Genomic DNA, 19,508 nt, shown 5'->3' with positions numbered 1-19,508 from the left:
AGAGAGAGAAAGAGTAAACTTTTTCTACAGAGCATGATGAAATTTGACAGCAAGTAAATATTAATATGAACTCAGATGCGCAGGTTTTAAATAGTCTGGAAGAAAAGCTTTTAAGACAGTGTTGCTATTTTCACAACATTTATCCCTTGCTTTACAGATGGGAGTGAGATGACACTGAAACATAACAGAAGTTCTGCAAAGCACAACAGCTTGCAATTTTTTAGGAAAAGTAAGTTTTTATTACCCAAACAATCAACTCTTGCAGGGATGCATGTCAAAAAATTGTCTGGATAAAATAATTTTCTTCTATCTTATTTTTTTTTTGTTAAAAAGTTCCATTGCCTATTATGTTACTGTATAATAACATTTATTATCCATTACTCTTGAAAACATGTAAGATAAACACTTTCAAAAGTGAATGCAGTGTGATTGTAATCTGTCTGGAAAATGTCTAGAGGTGCAACATCAAAAAGATATTTCAACGTAAGTTTCACTGTCTTAGCAGGTTAGAATTGGGAAGTTGTGTCAGCGTCTTTAATATTCCTTGCTTTTCAAGTATGTTTTCCCTGAGATTCTTACATGGAATGACAGTGATCCAATTTAAAACCAACTTGAGCAATTTGGTTTTTCATCTTGGAGAAGTCCCTTAAATAGCTGATGTTTGAAACAAATATGCAAAACCCTGCAAAAGACTTAGCAATAACTGAGGCCATTCTGAATTATTCCGGTGTGTCCCAGAGACACAGTAACAAATGCATAACAGAAAGATGCTGACTGATGCTGAGGGACAATCTTTAAGCTAAAAAGAAAACTTAAAAAAAGGTGCAAGGCAAGATCCCCATCCTAGACAAGAGTCTAGCCTGTTTTAGGGAAATACCTTTTTTTAGGGTCTACAGAAACAAGGTAATCTGGACTTACACAGGACTTAGAGAGGAAAGAAGAGTTTTATTTTAAAATCTGTCCCAGACCTATTAAGACCCAGATCAGTAGAATCATGTTTTGCTGAGAAAAAAAGTGCGTGTTTGGAAAGTTTTTGTTTAGCAAGACTTTATCTTAAGCAAGAATTAGAAGAGCTGAAAATGCCAATTATCACCTACAGATCTGAGAAAAAACACCCCAACATTCAAATGTAATTGCATTGGAACAATCCAATCCAAATTGCTTCTTTGAGAAACAAATAAAAAAATAGCTGTGTTTGGGTTAAAAAAAGATAGCAAAACTATGGTAACACAAAACAACACCTGTTCCTGGGAGAAGAAAAAAAAATAACTTGCATCTAAGTATGACTACTTAATTGTCAAATCAAAGGGCTCAGCTCCCAATTAAAATAAGAATCCATCTAACTGACCTGCTGGTTGTTTAAAGAGCCATACTAAAACAAACCATGGAGGAGCAGGTGCACCTGTTCATTCAGTGTTTAATAAAAGTACTACTGAGCTCTGACTGGTGTCAGCAAGTGCAGATTTTGCAAGGAGGAGCAGCTTAAGCACTGCAAGTGCCCATAGAGATCAGGCATGAAAACTTGCTTTCTTCCAATTTTTAGTAGTCACTTTAGATAGACAGTGGCTATGAATGAGAAGTTAAAAAGTGTCTGAAGTTCAACCATGGCTACTTCATTTCTGGGTAACATGGTACCTAGAGGAAGGAACAAAGATGCTATAAATGCTGCTCCAACAAGGTTGAAGAAAAATATTGCCAGTGACTCAAATTTTCCAAAGAAAATCCTATCACCCTGTTTGGACACATTTAACCAGCATTTACTTAATTCACTTCAGGATTTTCTTGTTCTGTTACTGTTCTAACACTGTATCTGGAGATGGGAAGAAATGAACACAGAAGAAAGTGAGACTATTTGGAGTGAATTTCAGTCACCCTTCTGAACCTATGATGGAAGGACGAACAAATTCAGACAAAAACTGATGTTCAGCTGATGTTTTGAGCAAGGATCTATTTTTTTCCATCTTTAGTGGCATAAGACAGTTAAATGAGTATGGACAACTCCTATTGAAAAAATGAGAGAAATAAACATACCTGTCGATGAATAACCTCTAGGTTTGCTTTGGCTTTATTCAGTAGTTCTTCTATTTTTGCAGGATCTGCTACGTTCTTGTTTTCTCTAAAGGCATCTCTTATCCTTCTGATGGCGTATGTTCTAAACACAAACAACAAGAGGAAATATATTCATAGATGTGCCATGACTTATATAATTTCAACATTCTTTAAAATATGTCAATATAAAAAATAAAATGTACACTCCCCATATATACATGTTTTGCTCAGCTTTAGACATAGATCTTTTTATTCAGGGTTTTATCTTGCCCGAGTTGAAATGGTGACCAGATCCTGTAATTTTAAAATAAGTGGCTCTGTTGGAGGTTACTGTAGAAAAATGTCGTATTTCAAGTATCGGTCTAGTCCTAACTGCTTGTTTGTGCTGAAGTCATATTGTTGGATGGAATACTGCAAAATTCCAGTATGGAATACTGCAAAACTCATTAACGTAACAAAAAGGCTAAGGATGAGAAAATCATTCCCCAGATTATTTTGAATCATTGTGACTATTCTTAACCTGCATATGTTAAAGGTCATTGAGCTAGACACTAAATACAATATACATTTCTACTAGATGCAATGCTGTAATCTGGCAGTCAACAAAGGTAGATCAACGGACTAATGAACACAACAAGGGCTCCTTCCCTGTCACCTCTTTCCTCTCCTGACAAGGTGTGTTTCAGCCCTCAGTCCAACATCTCATCCATTTCCCCACTAAGAAACAAAAACAGAATATGATTTCTGAAAGCTGGAAGACATTATGATCTCTGCTTCCAGAGAGGAAGGTCCAAAGCTGCAGCTTTCCCTAAATCCTGCCCTTTCTTTCCAATACAGTAAAGAACTTTCACACAGTCTAGTGTACTGTTATCCTCCCCACCAAATAGGGCCAATCCATATGAAAATAAAATTTTCAGATGGAGCAGAGGATACTTCCATTAGGTTCTTGGGAGGGGCTAGAGAAATGCAGTAAACGGATCTTGCTGATCTATCTTCCTCATGTTCCAATTCTGTAGTGATACATCAGTATCACTTTTGCTACAGCTAGTAAAACCCCATGTGTGGCACTGGAAGGAAACAGAGGCTGCAAAAAGCCCCCACAATTAATTTAATATTTCAACAACCCTTTCCAATCTCATATAAAAGTGGAACATGAGAGACATGACTGTCTAAAACACTGTCATAGAAAATCCAAGAACAAGATTGAAAAATAAAATTATTTGGGGAGGAGATTGAGGAGAGAGGAGGAAGAGGAAAGATGAATAGCCAGCAGCACTCCATTCCATTAGATGGTGCTATCCAGCTCCTAATGCAGCTTTCACCAGCCAAGCAGCGCACCTTGTCTTTGAGCTCATAAATAATACATTTCAATCAGAGGAATGAGGATGGCTGTGGAGTGCCACTCTGCCGCCGCACTCCGGCAGATGGTGCGTGCTTTTAATTAGGGCCGGCTCACCTATAATGTGACACTGGGGTGCGGGAGGGACTGAGCCAGTGCGTGTTTGGACGTGTGAAGTTAATAGAATGTATTAAATATGGAAGCTCAATCTCATCTGCAGCTGTTGTCCTAGCAAGACATGAAGGGGAAGCTGATTATTTCTTCTAGAAAAGAAACAACTCCAAATCATTAATATATAGTGTAATTCTGCTGTTTGATAATGGAGAGATTTCAAATCACCCCATATACATATGTAGGGTTAAACTGTGCAAAACATATTTTCTGAAAGGAGACAGGTTTCCAAGAGATACAACAACAAACGTATATATATCTTTAGCTTAAAAGAATAAACAACAACAGCAAGTGTCTATTAGTGGGTACAAGTCTTTCAAAATGCAATACAAATGAGTAAATGCTATCTACATAAAAAAGAAAGATGGGTCAAAACCAAATTCTTGTTCAGTATAACACCTACAGACAGGTGGGTTTTTTTGTTTTGTTTTGTTTTGTACATATGGTATGGTACTTGTTCCATTTTCTCTCTCTTCCTCTAATTACACCCAACATTTGTTGAGAAAGAAATTATATGTTCATAGAAAACAGACTGACTTTTATCTATAATCACAAAGTTGCACTGTTTTTACCTTCTAATTTTTTAAACCTTTTTGAGTTTTAACACCCAAAGGAAGTTATTTTACACAGGCTTTAACACAATCTTAATTCTACAGTTAAATCCACATATCTCTAAACACACTTCAAAGACTAGCTCTATAGCCTGGCACGACTCTACCAAAGCTACACTGAGATTTAATGTATCACTTAAAATAAGGATGAGCTCAATTCAAAGCTCAAACTCAATACTATAATGACTGTAGAATATCCTTTCTTCCCCATTGAGAGCTGCCAGGGAAATATTTTACCAACATTCGAATTCTCTAAAATTATGTAGAAAGTGCTAAGTCAAGATATAAACAAACTGGAAGGTTTTTTTTTTTTTTCTATGTGTATATGTGTTTTTCTTTTAAACAACAGCTTTTTATATGCATCAACAGTTGTGAGCAGTGTCAATTCAGCACCTCGACACTATATTTCAACAGTTTCTGAAATGAGAATGCATTAAAAGCTAAAACTACCATAAGAAATGCAATATTGCTTCAAGACTATGAAAAACTAAGCCCTTCTGAAAGTACAGTAGTGTGTGTAAACAACACATCGTAAAGTCACACATGTATGAGAATAACCTGTTCATTCAGAGACGTAACTGTTGGGTTTTTTTCTTACAGAGCACTGCTCCAGAGATCTTCTGGCTGATGAACAGAGTGCTCTGCTAATCAGCCACTCTAATGGATTGTATTTATAGTTCAGTGAGCATAACACACCAAACTCAGAGCTGTGTCATTTGAAAGCACACCTAGAAATGCCAGTGGCAGTGAATGCATGGTTGTCTCTTCATAAAACTTTACATTACCCTAAAAGAAGCACTATCTGCAGACAGTGTAAGAGCTGAAAAGAAGACTGGCAAGCCAAGTGATGGCTGTACCTTATGGATGATTATTTCCCCAAAGGGGCACAAAGAAACTGCAACAAGTTAAAGCCAATGTGAAACGGAGCTGTTGCAATTTTGCCACCCTGGCAGGTACAAACCCTCCCTCTGCCTCCTTTAGACCAGCACAGTCAGTCTCATATTTGGCCCCGGCTGAGCCAGTCCAACTTGGGAAATTGACAGAAGGTCAACCTACTAGAAGAGTTAACTTCATTTTTGTAGTTCTGGGCTTTTTTTGCAGATTAGTGAGCTTCACCAGCTCTCTATGGAACTGGATGAGCAACTTCACTGAGGAAGGGGGAATACAGCAGTACTGATTTTGATGGATAGAGTTTGCAATTGATCCCATTAGAAAGGCCAAGCCAAGTCACACAAACAAAGAGGACTTTCAAGTGAGAAGGTACCAAGCTAATTCGCCCGAGAAACAGAATACGGAAAGCAGTTTTGGATACAGGACACTCAAAGAGCTCCTACAGACCTGTGGGAAAAAGCCTAGTTCCTAATGCAGTAGTATTCATTAGGAAACATCATTTAAATTAAGTCTTAAACTACATTTCTACATTTCACAATTCATTACTTTTTCTACCTACTCTTTGCAAACAGATATTGAAAAATGGCCGAAAGACACAACAAGGTATTTTGCTTTTACCAGCCAAGGGCACTGAAATTTGAATAGAGAACAGCTTTGATTTTATCTTCTGCAGACTTCTCCAGTGACCCAGTGACAGAAGGACTCAAGCAAGAATGTACAGTTGAACATATTCAGTCAGCGCTCTCATACATATGCACACTCAAAAGACCTCTTGTGATCCCTACTTACGTGCATCTGTCACACAATTAATTCCCAATTAAATCAAAAGAATGCCCTCGATGGGCAGTAGACCTGGTGTGATGGCTTCAGACCAAAGCCACCGCGGGTGGACGGCTACACGAGGCAACAGATGCACATCAGCAGAAAGCATGAGTGGTTGGGGGTTAATACGAGAACAAGGCCAGGGCCAAAACATTACCACAGACTCCCAGGCAATGGGCACTGTCTGCTAATGTTATGAGACTACAGTGCTGCCAAATAATAGTAAAAACTAAAGAGAAAGCAGTCTTCAGCCCTACACTCTACCTTCAAAGAGTTCCTCTCTTTTCTTCCCTGAAGCACAATCAAAAGCCTAACATGTCCTCATAAAAATGAAGTCTACAAGAAGCAAAGTCTGAAACAACAACTATTAATGAAAAATGAAATCACAATCCAGGTACTTCAGAAAATAATAACTGCCTGGAGACTTATATATTTTATTTCAAAATGTTTACTTCTGTCATGCCTGACCAAAAAAAAAAAAAAAAAAATCTTTGTGCCCTGCTAAATGAAAAGAAGCTGAAACAACATTATAAAAGCATACTTGTTTAAGTACACAGTTCTGAGCTTTCAAAGTAAACCTGGCCAAACAATGTTTTTCTCAGCACCACTTTGCATTCAGCAGTATCACAACATGCTAAAGGTTTAAGCCATTTTTCCAAGACATCTTTACAAACATGTTGACATCTTGGCTTTGTGCCTGTCAATAACTGCAACATATCAATAGGTCACATCATAGTCACAGGCACCACACTGCAGAGCACAATGGCTATTACAAGTTGTTGGCCATTGAAGATACATGAAGATAGAAGAGGACAGTTGTGGTACACAATCTGTGCAAGCAAAACAGATCACAAGGGAAGGGGCCACTCACTAGGTTAGAATATTCATATCCAAGACTTTTGGGAAAGGTCTAGAGTAAAATGCACTTTTCCTTGACTTGTATTTCATAAATTAAGGCAAGTAGCAGTAACCAAGCTCTAGGAAGCCCACTGGGGTTAACAGCTCTGGAATGAAGTATATAATGCTTTTATTTAAAGACACCATGTGTAAAAGTGAGATACTCATTTACAATAGAGTAGCATTACATCAAGTGAGGGACCTTTCCATAAAAGGTCATTTTGCTTTTACTCAACTATATTTTCTTACCACTGCTGCCTTCTAACTATTATCTATTAACTTATGGTAGCAACAAGATGAATTTTCAGTATTTCCCATTATTACTAGCAAAATGTGTATTAGGTGAGATTTGCCCAACTAAATTTTCAGAATTACACATAATTTAAAAAGGGAAAGATTTTATAACAAAAAACTACCTGCAGAAAAATAATTTTAGCTCACAGTAAAGTTCTATTAGCATTAGTGAAGATGTCTTCATGTACGGAATTACTTCTGGGAGAATGTTTATTTAGATGTATATACGTGTACATATGTATATTTCCATATATATGTGTATGTATGTATTTACAATATTTTTTTCCTCTATAAAGGTCTCATCAAAAGACACCAATTAAGCTGAAGCAAAAGCTGCATGTAATTACCATCTAATACTAAAAAAGAAACATTTGACAACAGCTGTGTATTTGAGATTGAGAGGTAAGTACCTCACAGGGAAGTAGCTGTGACTGGTCTAATTTAATCCAAGACCAACAGAGGGGTGTGGACACAACATTTTATCAACAATTTGTTCCTCAAACTCCATCAGTAGACACACTTTCAGCACTGCCACCTTAAGTTACAGCACAACAACAACTACATCTGCCTGTTTTCTAAAAACCAAAGCAAAGCCTATTCTTGCAACCAGGATTTCTTTGGGGGAGTCAGGGTGGTGACTGGATGCTGGGAAAGGAGGAAAGAAGAGTAAAGAAAAAGAAAGATTAGGCTGCTGGTTAACTCAGTATTATTTCATTGAATTTTCTAACAAAGCACAGTCACTAGACAGTCTTCACAAAAAGCCCTCAGAAAGGAACCTTCCAGCCACTACTTGGTTTCTCTGCTAACATACAAAACATAAATTCCAATGCAATTGCTAAGAAATATGTCTAGAATACAACAGCACTAGAGATAATTTATGAGAGAGGATTAACCCAAAAGAACAGAAAAAAGAATAAAGACTGATGAACATTAGAAATACATTTGAGAGAGGGTGACTGTAACCCAGTGCATATAATACATGCTTTATGATCAGATACAAGGATTTGTAGCTTATTTCTAAAGCAAATATTGCCATTTTGCATCCCAGATCTCAAAATGTCTAATAAAAACTTCTTTTTTCAATTTAAACCCAAAAAAGCCTCCCTAGATTTTTAGAGAGAAGGACTTGTGGATGTTTTTAGAAAAGGAGAACTTCTTTTTTCTTATTATATCTTTCCATTGGTTTGTGTCTGTACCCATTTCAAAGCAGAAAGCATGGATGACCTCCTGTGATCAACAGGATCACAGAATTGATCACATTGGAAATGTTTCTAGGGGGTCTCGAGTCCCACGTCCTGCTGAAAGGAGGGTCAGTGATGGCATCAGATCAGATTATTCCGAGCTTTGTCCAGTCAAGTCTTGAAAAATGGGATGTTGACCAGACTACCTTGCTCAGAAAACAAGCTCAATTTCTTGGCTGCCCTTGTGGGGAAAAAGCTTTTCCTTAAAGCCGGTCTGAAAATCCTTTCTTCTCTTCTGTCATTTTTTCTCCTATCAGGCCCCTCTGGATACTTTGAGGTACTGGATGCTTTTGGGTTCCCTCAATGTTGTTTCTTCTCCAGGCTGAGCCAGACCAGCTCCCTCAGCCTTTGCTCACAGTAAAAGTGCTTTGGCCCCCTTGGTAGCTCCTGCTGAGCTTCCTACAGGCTGTCTGTGCCTTTCCTGACTGGGGGCTGAGGAGGGCAAGACTGGATGCAGAACTCCAGATGTGATTTCCCTCCCATCAATCTGCTGGCTGAGCAACTCTTGATACATCTCAGGATGCTCCTTGCTGCCAGGGCACACAGCTCTGTTCCCAAAGACTTCCTTCCTCCCAGAATACTATTGGTACTATTCATAGTTAACTATGATTATTTTTGCAGTTCATTGAAACATACATTTTTGTTGCTGTATTTCTAAAATAAAATCAGCTATTGGCTTAATTCTAAGTGTAAGGAATCTCTGCAGAAGAGAGTGCTTTTCAGGAGGTCAGGGTTAAGAGAAAAAAGTAAAGACGTCCAAATGAAAGCATCCTTTTAATCTTAATTGGAGTTGCAATTTCAATGTTATACGGCAGAAGAGGCTAAAAAAGAGGGATATCAGTGAACGACCCAACTGCACAAGCTTTTCAGTTAACGAGGCACCAGGCAAGGATGTGCTGCAGGAACTATAACCTGAATTTGCTACAGATGAAAAGTGTCCTGATGGCCTAAAATGAGTAATAGCTCACTGCTGAGCTTTCACTGCCAAGCCCCTGCCAACTGCTCTACAACCAGGACACCAGGATAGCTCAGCAGTCCAATTACCAGGCAGGGAATGCCTTGAAATGACAATTTCAAAACCTGACAAGGCTGATTTCCCTTTTTTTCCTTTTGAGACAGATATATACCACTCCATTTGCTGTGCTCCAGTTTCTGAACAGTTCATAAAAGAGGCCTGGCCTGCTGTGCATAGCCACTACAATCTTTTTCTAGAAAGATTAGTTTTAGTCCAATGCTGTGGCCAACATTTCTCTTTTCAGCATGGCTAGAGGTTCTCCTTGCACTGGGGTATGACCTCACCTTGAATACTGTGTGCAGTTTTAGTCACCACAAGATAAGAAAAATATTAAGCTATTAGAGAGCATCCAGAGGAGGCCAACAAGGATGGTGGAGGGCCTTGAGGGGAAGCATTATGAGGAGTGCCTGAGGTCACTTGCTCTGTTCTGCCTGGAGGAGACTGAGGGGAGACCTCAGTGCAGTTACAACTTCCTTGTGAGGGGAAGAGGAAGGGCAGGCACTGATCTCTTCTCTCTGGTGACCAGTGACCTGAGGGAATGGTCTGGAGTTGTCAGGGGAGATTTGGTTGGATAGAAAAACATTTTTTCCCTAGAAGGTGGTTGGGCACTGGAACAGGCTCTCCAGGGCATGGTAACAGCACCAAGCCTGACAGAGTTCAGGAAACGTTTGGACAATGCTCACTGGCACATTGTGTGAATGTTGGGGATAGTCCTGTGCAGGGCCAGGAGATGGACTCGATGATCCTTGTGAGTCCATGCCAACTCTCCAGATTCTGTGATTCTGTGACTTGGGTACCCTGAAGAGGGCTAAACACATTGCACCTCTTGATGATTTCATTTAGGGAAGCACTGAGTGCTAATCAGCCTTTCTGGATGCAAGTATTTCACACTTGACAGTGGAAAACGATTGCCTTTGATGAAGCAATAGTTGCTAAGGTTATTTTAATTAAGCAGCAGGACATAAAGTCTTGGGATATTCTAACTTCTTGGACTGCAGTATGGTCGGTCTGGATGATGATAAGATTTCGATAGGATATTTCTGAAGCATAGCATTATTTCTAAAAGTAAAGATATAATAAATATTTAGTTACAAGACATATATTATTATTTTAATATGGAAATTATTCTAGTTCCTTAAAAGAGAAAAGCGATAAAGTATCAGAAATATGTTTGTTAATAGTATACAGTTTTAAAACAAATGAGATATTTTGACTTACAAAAGACTTACAGAAACAGTTCTCTAAAGGTCATCTGAGGTGAACCTTTCTTGGCCATTCTGACAGACTAGTAATTTTTAGTATACTGAACAGACTCCTAATGAAGTTTTACTTTGCAAAAGTGATCCTTGGATTCTAGCAATAAAGACAGTTATTTTTGCCTTGATTTTTGTTCAAGTAAACTTGAGATTTCTCACACAAGGATTTCTCAAGAAGGATGCAAGCATCATAGATCCAAATGGAAGAAATTGCATTGAAATTAAATAGGGTCCAGTTATCTCATGACAAAGGCAACAATGAACCACAAATACAATTTATTAAACAACCCACGTGAAGTAACATACCACCTGCTCTGTTTATATACAACATACTAGAAGTTACAGGATTTAGAATATTGAAGTTACTATCCAAAATTTATTCTCTCATCCATTTCTATCAGCTTAACAGCTTATCCAAAAATCCTTGTTCCTTATAACTCAGTCAGTAATGACAAACATCCTCCACTGGACTTCCTACTCCCATCTGGCTCAATGACCTTCCCCCATTTATAACAAAGCACTGCATGTTTAGTTTAGCAAATTTACAACATCAATTTTGACAACGATGGATATTTGAAATTACTTAGCAGCACATAAAATTCTAATATATTCAAAGCCTATGAGTCAAATCTAGAGCCTAAAAAAATCAATTTGGAATTCATAATAAAATCAGCATCCTACTTTGTGCATACAACAGAGTACTGAATATTATTTTCAGACACTTGGGATTGTAAACATATGCCTTTGGACAATGCATGTAACATTTCAGGAAGCTCAGATCCAGACTATTCTAATTACTACCAAAGGCTCAGAAAAAAAGAAATGCAGGTTATTTTGTACACTATGAACACTACTTAAGGCAGAGAAAGTCAAGTAAACTAGACATTTCCTTCTGTATTCTTTCTATTTAATTAGGATATGGAAATCTTCACAGACTTTAGAGATGATTACATCAGGACTAAAGAAAAAGAGATTAAAATCCCCACTCTGAGTTGAACAGTAACCCAGAAATGCAAAGGACACAAACTCTGGGTGTCACTTCATCCCCCACAGAAAATCAGACGCAGCTTCTTACACGAAGAAAGAGCAGGAGAGCCCATGGTGAACAGAGGCAAGAATTGAAGGAAAAAGAATTTTCTGCTTGGTAAAGCTGAATGACTGATGCACCACGCAGTGAGGCAGATTTGAGGTTTTCAGGCAGGCACAGCTGATCTTCATCCGCACAAATAACGCAACACCACTGCACACCAGGCACAACTTGCCACAACTGCCCAGCCCAACTTTCCACACTCCACAGCTCTCACCTCCCAGGTGCTACCAGCACAGGCAAGCACTTAAAAAAGCCAGACCCTTTGCAGGCAAGTTATGGAACAATATGTCTACAGATCTTTATCTTTGGGGCAGGATGGTGACCAGCTAAGGCACACCCAAGACTTCTGCTAGCTCCAATAAAGTAAATTCAGCTTCTCAGGACCTATAGGTCCTATGTATTTCTCTGAAGTCTGGAAGTAAAACAGGAATCAAAGCAATACTAAAACCTAAGTGAAGTAACAAAATATTCTTTAAAGCTACTTCACATTAAAGAAAGGGAAAAAAAAAAAAGGTTACATGCTTTTTCCTACTATTTTTCCAACAGTTACTCTAAAAAGAAGGTCAAATAGATTATCTGCCAAACATGAAGCAAAGAGCAGCTACTAGCCAAAATGTTTCTCTTGGGCTATGTATGAACTCCACCTTTAAAACTGTGGTGCATACACTCCTACTCTCCAAACTGTAGATTCCAGCATACAATGCAATACTTTGATCAAAAAAGATATACTTTAATATCAGACAGAAAAATGAGATTAAATTTAAAACTCAAAGTATTCTAGTCCACTGAACAGAAGTAATTCAATATACTTCCTGACAAATCTGTGCACTTAAACAGTTTAACTATTGTAATAGAAAAGGAGATCAGACGTACTCAGGAAGACAGAGAGAGCAGTCAATTTTCCTTTTTGAAGAAGTGAAGCATTGACAAACACCTTTTAATCTAGGCAAGCCCAAGTACATTAAATAGAGACATTAAAATTTAGAGGTGAAGCTACCCTAAGGTCAGTAATTTTTAAAGAGTCTTCCACTCAACCTCTTAACAGTCTTTCTAAGAGTCTTAAGCTATGAATGAAAAAAGATTGCCATGCTGTATTTCTATATCTCTACACATTGTATTTAATAAGGCTAGGTTCAGATTGGTACATTTATATCAAAAAAGATTCCGCATTTCAAGCCTAAAATGGGCTACAAAACCCTCCAAATAATACAAAATAGCTAATTAAAAGTTACAGAATAACAGTCACTCACATGAGTGACCTTAGCACTTTCTGTCCTCTGCAAGCAAGGAAATAGAAAACATACAGTAAACACCAGCTCCTTTTCCTCCCATAAGCACATGGCTGCTGGCTGCAAGGATTTCTTCTCAGGTAACATTTATTCTAAATATGGAATTAACACAGAACTCAGAACTTAGTACACAGGCTTAGAATTCAGCAACTCAGACAAGTACCAACTAAGGTTACTGCAGGAGATATTACGAGAGGGAATGATATTAGGAGTGATCAACTTATCATAAGGTTTTCAGCATAACATTTTATGACCAGGGCAGACTACCTTCCCTTTCACATGAGACATGACCTTCCACTCCCCAGAGCAGCAGAAAAAGTTTCCAATCTAGGAACAAATTACCAACACAAGTTGCAGAAGCCGAGGTCCCCAGCTAATGGCAGCAATAACTTGCACTGATAGAGAACTTCTTCTTCAAGAGTTTCAACAAATTGTTGGGAAACAAAAACCCAGAACCAAGCCTCAAAGTCCATGCAGGTTAGTAAGCACTGCCACTACCTCACAGAACAAGGAATTCTGTACAGATAGATGTATAGTATACTTTTTTGTCCAACTCTGCATTGCTGTAACTTACAGGACTATATTCATCCCATGTTGCCTTTGCTTTTGGAAATGACTGTGAGAGTGTCACCAGCAGTTTGATAAATATTCGTATTTCCATGCAAAATCTGCAAATAATGGGCAGCAATTTTGGGTATAAATTATGAACTGAAAATAACAAATTAAATTTAGTAAAAAATGCCCTCAATAGCTCTGGAAATCAAGAAACCTATTTAGCGTTCTACATGACATGCATTGCTTATTATTGTTGTGTAAACAAAACACTTGAACATTTATTTTCATACTGTAAATTAGTCAGATCAGGGAAAAAAACATTATAAGTGAGACATCTAATTTATTTTGGCCAGTGATAAAACTACTTAGATCAATCAATCAATGTTCCTCCCTTCAAGAGTAGTTTACATATGAAGACCATTAATTTGAAAACCTATTTGCTAACTTATTGTACTAGAAAAATGCTGTGATATTTTAGATGAGTCAAAGATGTTTTCTGAAACTTAGCAGCAGATTAGTTTCATGGCAACACAGTACAGTTCAATTTGACATTGTCAGTATAATTCAAGCTATAAGCTTCAAGGACTGTCTTATGCTTTTCATTTGAGCCGTATTGACTTTAAAACATTTTCCTGAGAAGGAGACACTCTGATGTTATTTAAATAACTAAAAACACTGAATATATTTTATGGATGGATGAATGAATTATTGTTTCCCAAAGAATACTATTAGTGATTCAATCAAAGACTTTATGAAATGTGATGGTTTGTACCTGGTCCCTTACACTTTTAGTTCCCCCTTTTTTAACTCTGACTAACAATGCAAATAAATGATGGCTCTGAACCACACCCCCAACCACCCATCCCAGTCACATTTGGCTCTTTCATTGCTATTCTAACATAGTCTGCAGAAATTTAACATTCACACAATGTGTAACCCTCACACGATAAACCAATTTTCTCCAACTCCAAGGCTCTATGGAAATCTTTGCACACATTTCTCCCTCCTGCTTAGGCAAACAATAAATGGACATTTGCATCTGTGTGAGATTGCAACTGAGTATTGTGATAATCTGTATGTTTGTTGAGGAAACATATAATGCTTGTAAATAAACACCAGCCAAGCAACAATACCATGTGTATCCTGCAAGCAAATCCTAGTTAGCAGAAATCACACCCTCATCCAAGATGGAGATGGAGACAACTCTGTAAAGACTGAACTCTCAGGATATAATGAATTGTTTTCATAGGCACCTAAAGTCACAGAAGTTTAATTATAAAAGCTTCAATACCATAAAGGATTAATGATTACTAACAATATACTAGAATGAATTATAATCTCAGGGAAATATTTTAACTCTTTTTTTTTAGACACACATTTTCTCTGGCAGTAAAAATAAGAAAATACTACTTTTAAGCAAGCTAATGATATAGAAACAGGTCTTTACTGGTTCTAGACCAGGATATGCCAGACAAGCAGACTCAGAAGGACTGTCAAGACCTGTTGATGGACATTATTTTCTAATAAGACTAACACACCTATCATGCACTCTCTAGTGTCCACAGTGGATTCACAACTTGCATTAAACAGGGATTTTGCAAAAGGGTTACTAGGATTGAGCAGAAGTGAATTCTAGACTTCTTGATACCAATACATTCACACATGCATACACACACATAATATTTACTTTGTGCATAGGCTTATTTAGAAACTATAATGAGATTTAACCAATTGCTAATTATTTTAAAGGTTTAAAAAACCCAAACACGTATCTAAGCAGCAGCTTTTCCCAAGACTTTATAACAAACATGATGCTGAAGAAAGTGTAATCCTAAGTACTGGAGTCTCTGAATACCATTCTCAGCACAGGACCTTCAAATTTTCCTGAAAAATGTCTTCAGGATTTTATTTCAGACACATTCTGTTCAGGAAGAAAGCATCTGAATTCAACTGAATTCTTTTATCATATTAAATATTCAGTTGCATTGTATCCTGAGAAGAGTGTCAGAATTTTATACGGAGAAGAGGAAAAAGGAATAGAACAGACTGGACTAGAATAGAACATAGAAAAATTTGTACAGGAAAAAGACCATAGTCCATAATACCACTCTAGCCAGAATACTATCTGGATGATTTGTGGTACCCTCATTCTTGAGAAAAAACTGTATCAAGAAGAATCCCCAAGAATATTTCTCACTAAGGACACTGTTGTACTGAGTTCTGTGCAAAACAGTCTTGGAACAGCTGGCTCAAGTATTCACAAACACAAGGAAACAACCAAGAAAGTCTCCTCTGATCCCCACTTTTTTTTTTTTTTTTTTGAAAGGCAGAGAACTATGTGTAATTTAGGGCTGTACTTTGTTGGTCAGTGAACCCAAAAACACATGGGAAGAGCTTTACTGGATTCAGAGAGCATCCTTGCCATCCATTACTGCAGCAAGCGATTCTAAACATTGCCTCGTTGACTGCAGTTTTCTTTTTTCCTTATTAAATTACTTTGATCTTTTTTTAATCCAGAATGCTGATCTTCTAAACAACACTTGAAACTATAATAGCCTGTGTCTACTGTATCTTAAATCATCTGGATGTTAGGAGGTCAGCATCTTTTCATCATGGGCAGCATAGAGATGAAGATGGAGGAACTGAGTGTTAAAGCCACGTCCAAGAGTAAGGGAAGGAGGAGGTTAGCTGGGACAGCATTTTAGTACAACAGCTACATTACAAAGAGCTTTTCATTTACCAGAAATCATAAGCATATGTGTATGGGTATAAGCCATTGCCAGAGGCAGTATTTTTTCTATTACTCTCATTATTTCTCAAACAAACACTATTGGTAATTAAATCTTATGTAAAAAGAAATATGTCCCTGTTCTTCTGTGCTATACAAAGAATAACAAACAGCCACAGCAGATTTATTCATTTTGGATGCCTTTACTAAAATAAAATAACTAAAACAACAGATCAGTCTTTTGAGGAAGCCCTCATTCCATTTGTCTTCCAAATATTAAATTTCAAGTTTTCCAGAAGGCTGTATGCTCTGTATGTGCTTCAAACTCTCCCTCCAAGTTACTATTATTCAAAATTGTCCTCTGCATTAAAAAAAAAAAAAAAAAAAAGAAACTAAGAAAATTACATCAGACCTGATGAACAGGTATCATTAATTGTTTAGGAAGAGTGTAAGTTTACAAGGGTAAAGTGAATGTATTTGGAAAATGACCATCACTCTTGAACCTTCAAAACAAAGACAACAACTTCTAAAGAACATCATCAATAGAATTTTGATGCAATGATTTTCAGCTGGGTAATGTTACTATTAAGAAATCAAAGTACTTGATAAAACTGTTTCCATTCATTTTCAAATTTCAGAGAAATATGTTCGGAGGGTAACTAATGGCTATGTTTTGACACTTTTGAAATAGAGTGCTTTGGTTGTTTTCCCAAAATATTTTATACAATACTGAAGTCAACTGGAAATCCTTCAATATGCCAGACCCCAATTCAAACCCATGTTCTTATACCTCTAGATCTTCCCAAAAACTGCATATATTTCCATTAAAATATTCTTATAATCTTAAAATGCTCTTAAAATACTGACATCTCTATTCAAGCACACATGATTCTGACAGAATAAGGCAACAGACATATAAAAGAGCTTAAAATAATATAATAGCAAAATGGTATGTGGTCACTGAAATAATGGCCAAAATTTAACTCCCCCCAAAATGAGATATTAGTAAGGCCAACCACAAATCTGTGTGACTGCTCCACAAAATGATCTGAAAAGGTGCAGTGCCTGTTTGCCTGTGACTTTGGGTCATGCAGCTCCAGGCCAAAAAAAGTGTCTGCACCAGCGTATGACGGAAATCACCCTGGACTCTGGAATATCACAGCTGCTTGCAGCCCTGACTTTTTTACACTTTATACTAGTAAATGGGAAATTAACTCAAAAAATCGTAAAGTTCATTATCACTCAGAATACACACAGCAATTACAAACAGAGAAGAAAAACTAAGTTATCTGCCTTCTTTATACAACTGAGGAAAAACAGATACTGTGAACTGCAATTCCATCACTGCACACCTACAAAGAAGTAAGACATCTCTGCTTGACACAACTGACAATGTTATTTTTTTTCCTGTATTTCTTATCTCAGCTACAAACTACCATTTTGGTCAGAAAATCATGCCTCTCTTTTCTCATTATTGTCTTGAACTTTTTTTTGTTTAATCACAATTTAGACTTTTTTTTCTCCCTAACACACGGAAACATAAACAATCTGCTGGCAGACCTCGTCAATCACAAACCTCATTAGGATATCCAGTGAGAAAAAGGCTTATTCAGCTTGGGTAACTGTCACATGTAAAATTTTAACATGGCTGTTAGAATACCTAAGAGATGAAAGTGAAAAAAGAAAAAACTGACAGGATTCTATAGACCAGAGACTAAAAGCAAAGTAAGATTTTTCCATTAAAGAGACCAAATAAGGTATGGTGTGAGTAAAAGAAAGAAACTAATTTCTATAAAAGAATAGTTTAAAAAAAATTTTACTTAGTGTGAGTTATGTCCTTGAAAGAGTTGTTAGCGGAATTTTAACAGATTTATTTGAAGTCCTCAGTCCCTTTGAAGAATAGATCATCATGCAAGTACGAGTCAACTTAACCTATACTTGTACAAAAATCCAGGTGCTCTCATGAAAGGAACTGGGTACAGAGAACTTCCTATTCTGGAACTGGGCACCCAGAGAAGTCTCACTATTAAGATGAGGCAAAGGAGGCAGTAAGTACCTTGGCCTTTCCCTTGTCCTCTGTCACTATGTTTACTTCTGCAAACAACAAAGCACCGAGATTCTCCTTAGCCTTTCTTTTGTTGCTGATATATCTATAGAAACACTTTTTATTTACTTTTATGGCAGTAGCCAGATAAAGTTCCAGCTGGGGTTTGGCTCTTGTAATTTTCTCTCTGCATGACCTCATGATATCCATATTCTCTGGCATAGTCTGCCCTTTCCTCTACAGATCAAAAACTCTGTAAACTCTTTTTTTTTTTTTGCCTCCTGAGTTCCCTCCAAAGCTCTCTGTTCACCCAGGCAGGTTTTCTTCCCTGCTGGCTCATCTTCCAGCACATGGGGACAGCCTGCTCCTGTGCCTTGAAGATTTCTGTCTTGAAGAATGTCTAGCCTTCCTGGACACCACTGTCCTCCAGGACTGTCTCCCAAGAGGTCTCCTAAATAGGCTCAAATCTGCCCTCTGGAAGTCCAAGGTGGCAGCTCTGCTGATCCCCCTCCTTACTGCTGTGAGAATTGATAACTCTGCCATTTCAGGATCTCTGTGCCCAAGGCATCCTCCAATCTTTCATCACACAACAGTCCCTTTGTCTTGGCAAACAACAGGTCCAGTGGGGCGCCTTCCCTATTTAGTTCCCTCACCAGCTGCATTAAGAATTTATCTCCCACACATTCCAGGAACCTCCTAGACTCCTTCCTCTCTATGGTATTATATTCTCAGCAGACATCTGGTAAATTGAAGTCCCTACAAGAAAAAGGGGCAGCAATCTTGAGAGTGTTTTATGGTTCTATGTTCCATGACTCCCTAAAATCAGATCAACAACTGTGTTAGTCAAAGTAGGAAAAGCAACTGGCATTGAAAAAAATCAGTGCAAATTATTTTGTTCAGTTTTGTTCCTAGGTTAGCAGTCACTTGCAAAAATCAGATTTACTAGTTTTAAAATCTCGAAGGACGTATCTCAGATAAAACTGCATGCATTCAATTTACTTGTTTCCAATGCAAAACCTGTTTTGACAAATTTTCTTCCCTGATTCTTCTATATTCTGAGTAGCTTTATTAGTCAAATAATATTGCACATTCTAAAAGAAAGATTAAATTCCATTAAAATGCAATTTAGAGAGACAAGAAAAAAATGTATCTATAAATAAAAATAAAACTTCCACCAGTTAAAGGAGAACATAATGGATAACTGAAATAAATTTGC

General features: G+C 37.5%; 1 protein-coding gene across 1 annotated transcript in view; it reads right to left on the bottom strand.

The window, feature by feature from the left end:
• The window catches only part of LYRM4 (LYR motif containing 4), an 84,861-nt gene that overhangs the window by 61,466 nt on the left and 3,887 nt on the right, over positions 1-19,508 (bottom strand). Inside the window, exon 2 of the mRNA XM_083875652.1 lies at positions 2,032-2,152. Coding sequence (XP_083731778.1) covers positions 2,032-2,152 — 121 coding nt within the window. The remainder of the gene's footprint in view (positions 1-2,031; positions 2,153-19,508) is intronic.

Source organism: Zosterops lateralis (genome assembly GCF_965231275.1).
Source record: "Zosterops lateralis genome assembly, chromosome: 1".
NCBI lineage: Eukaryota > Metazoa > Chordata > Aves > Passeriformes > Zosteropidae > Zosterops > Zosterops lateralis.
The sequence above is the reverse complement of the archived record's forward strand: the minus strand, read 5'-3'. Positions and strand labels throughout refer to the sequence as shown.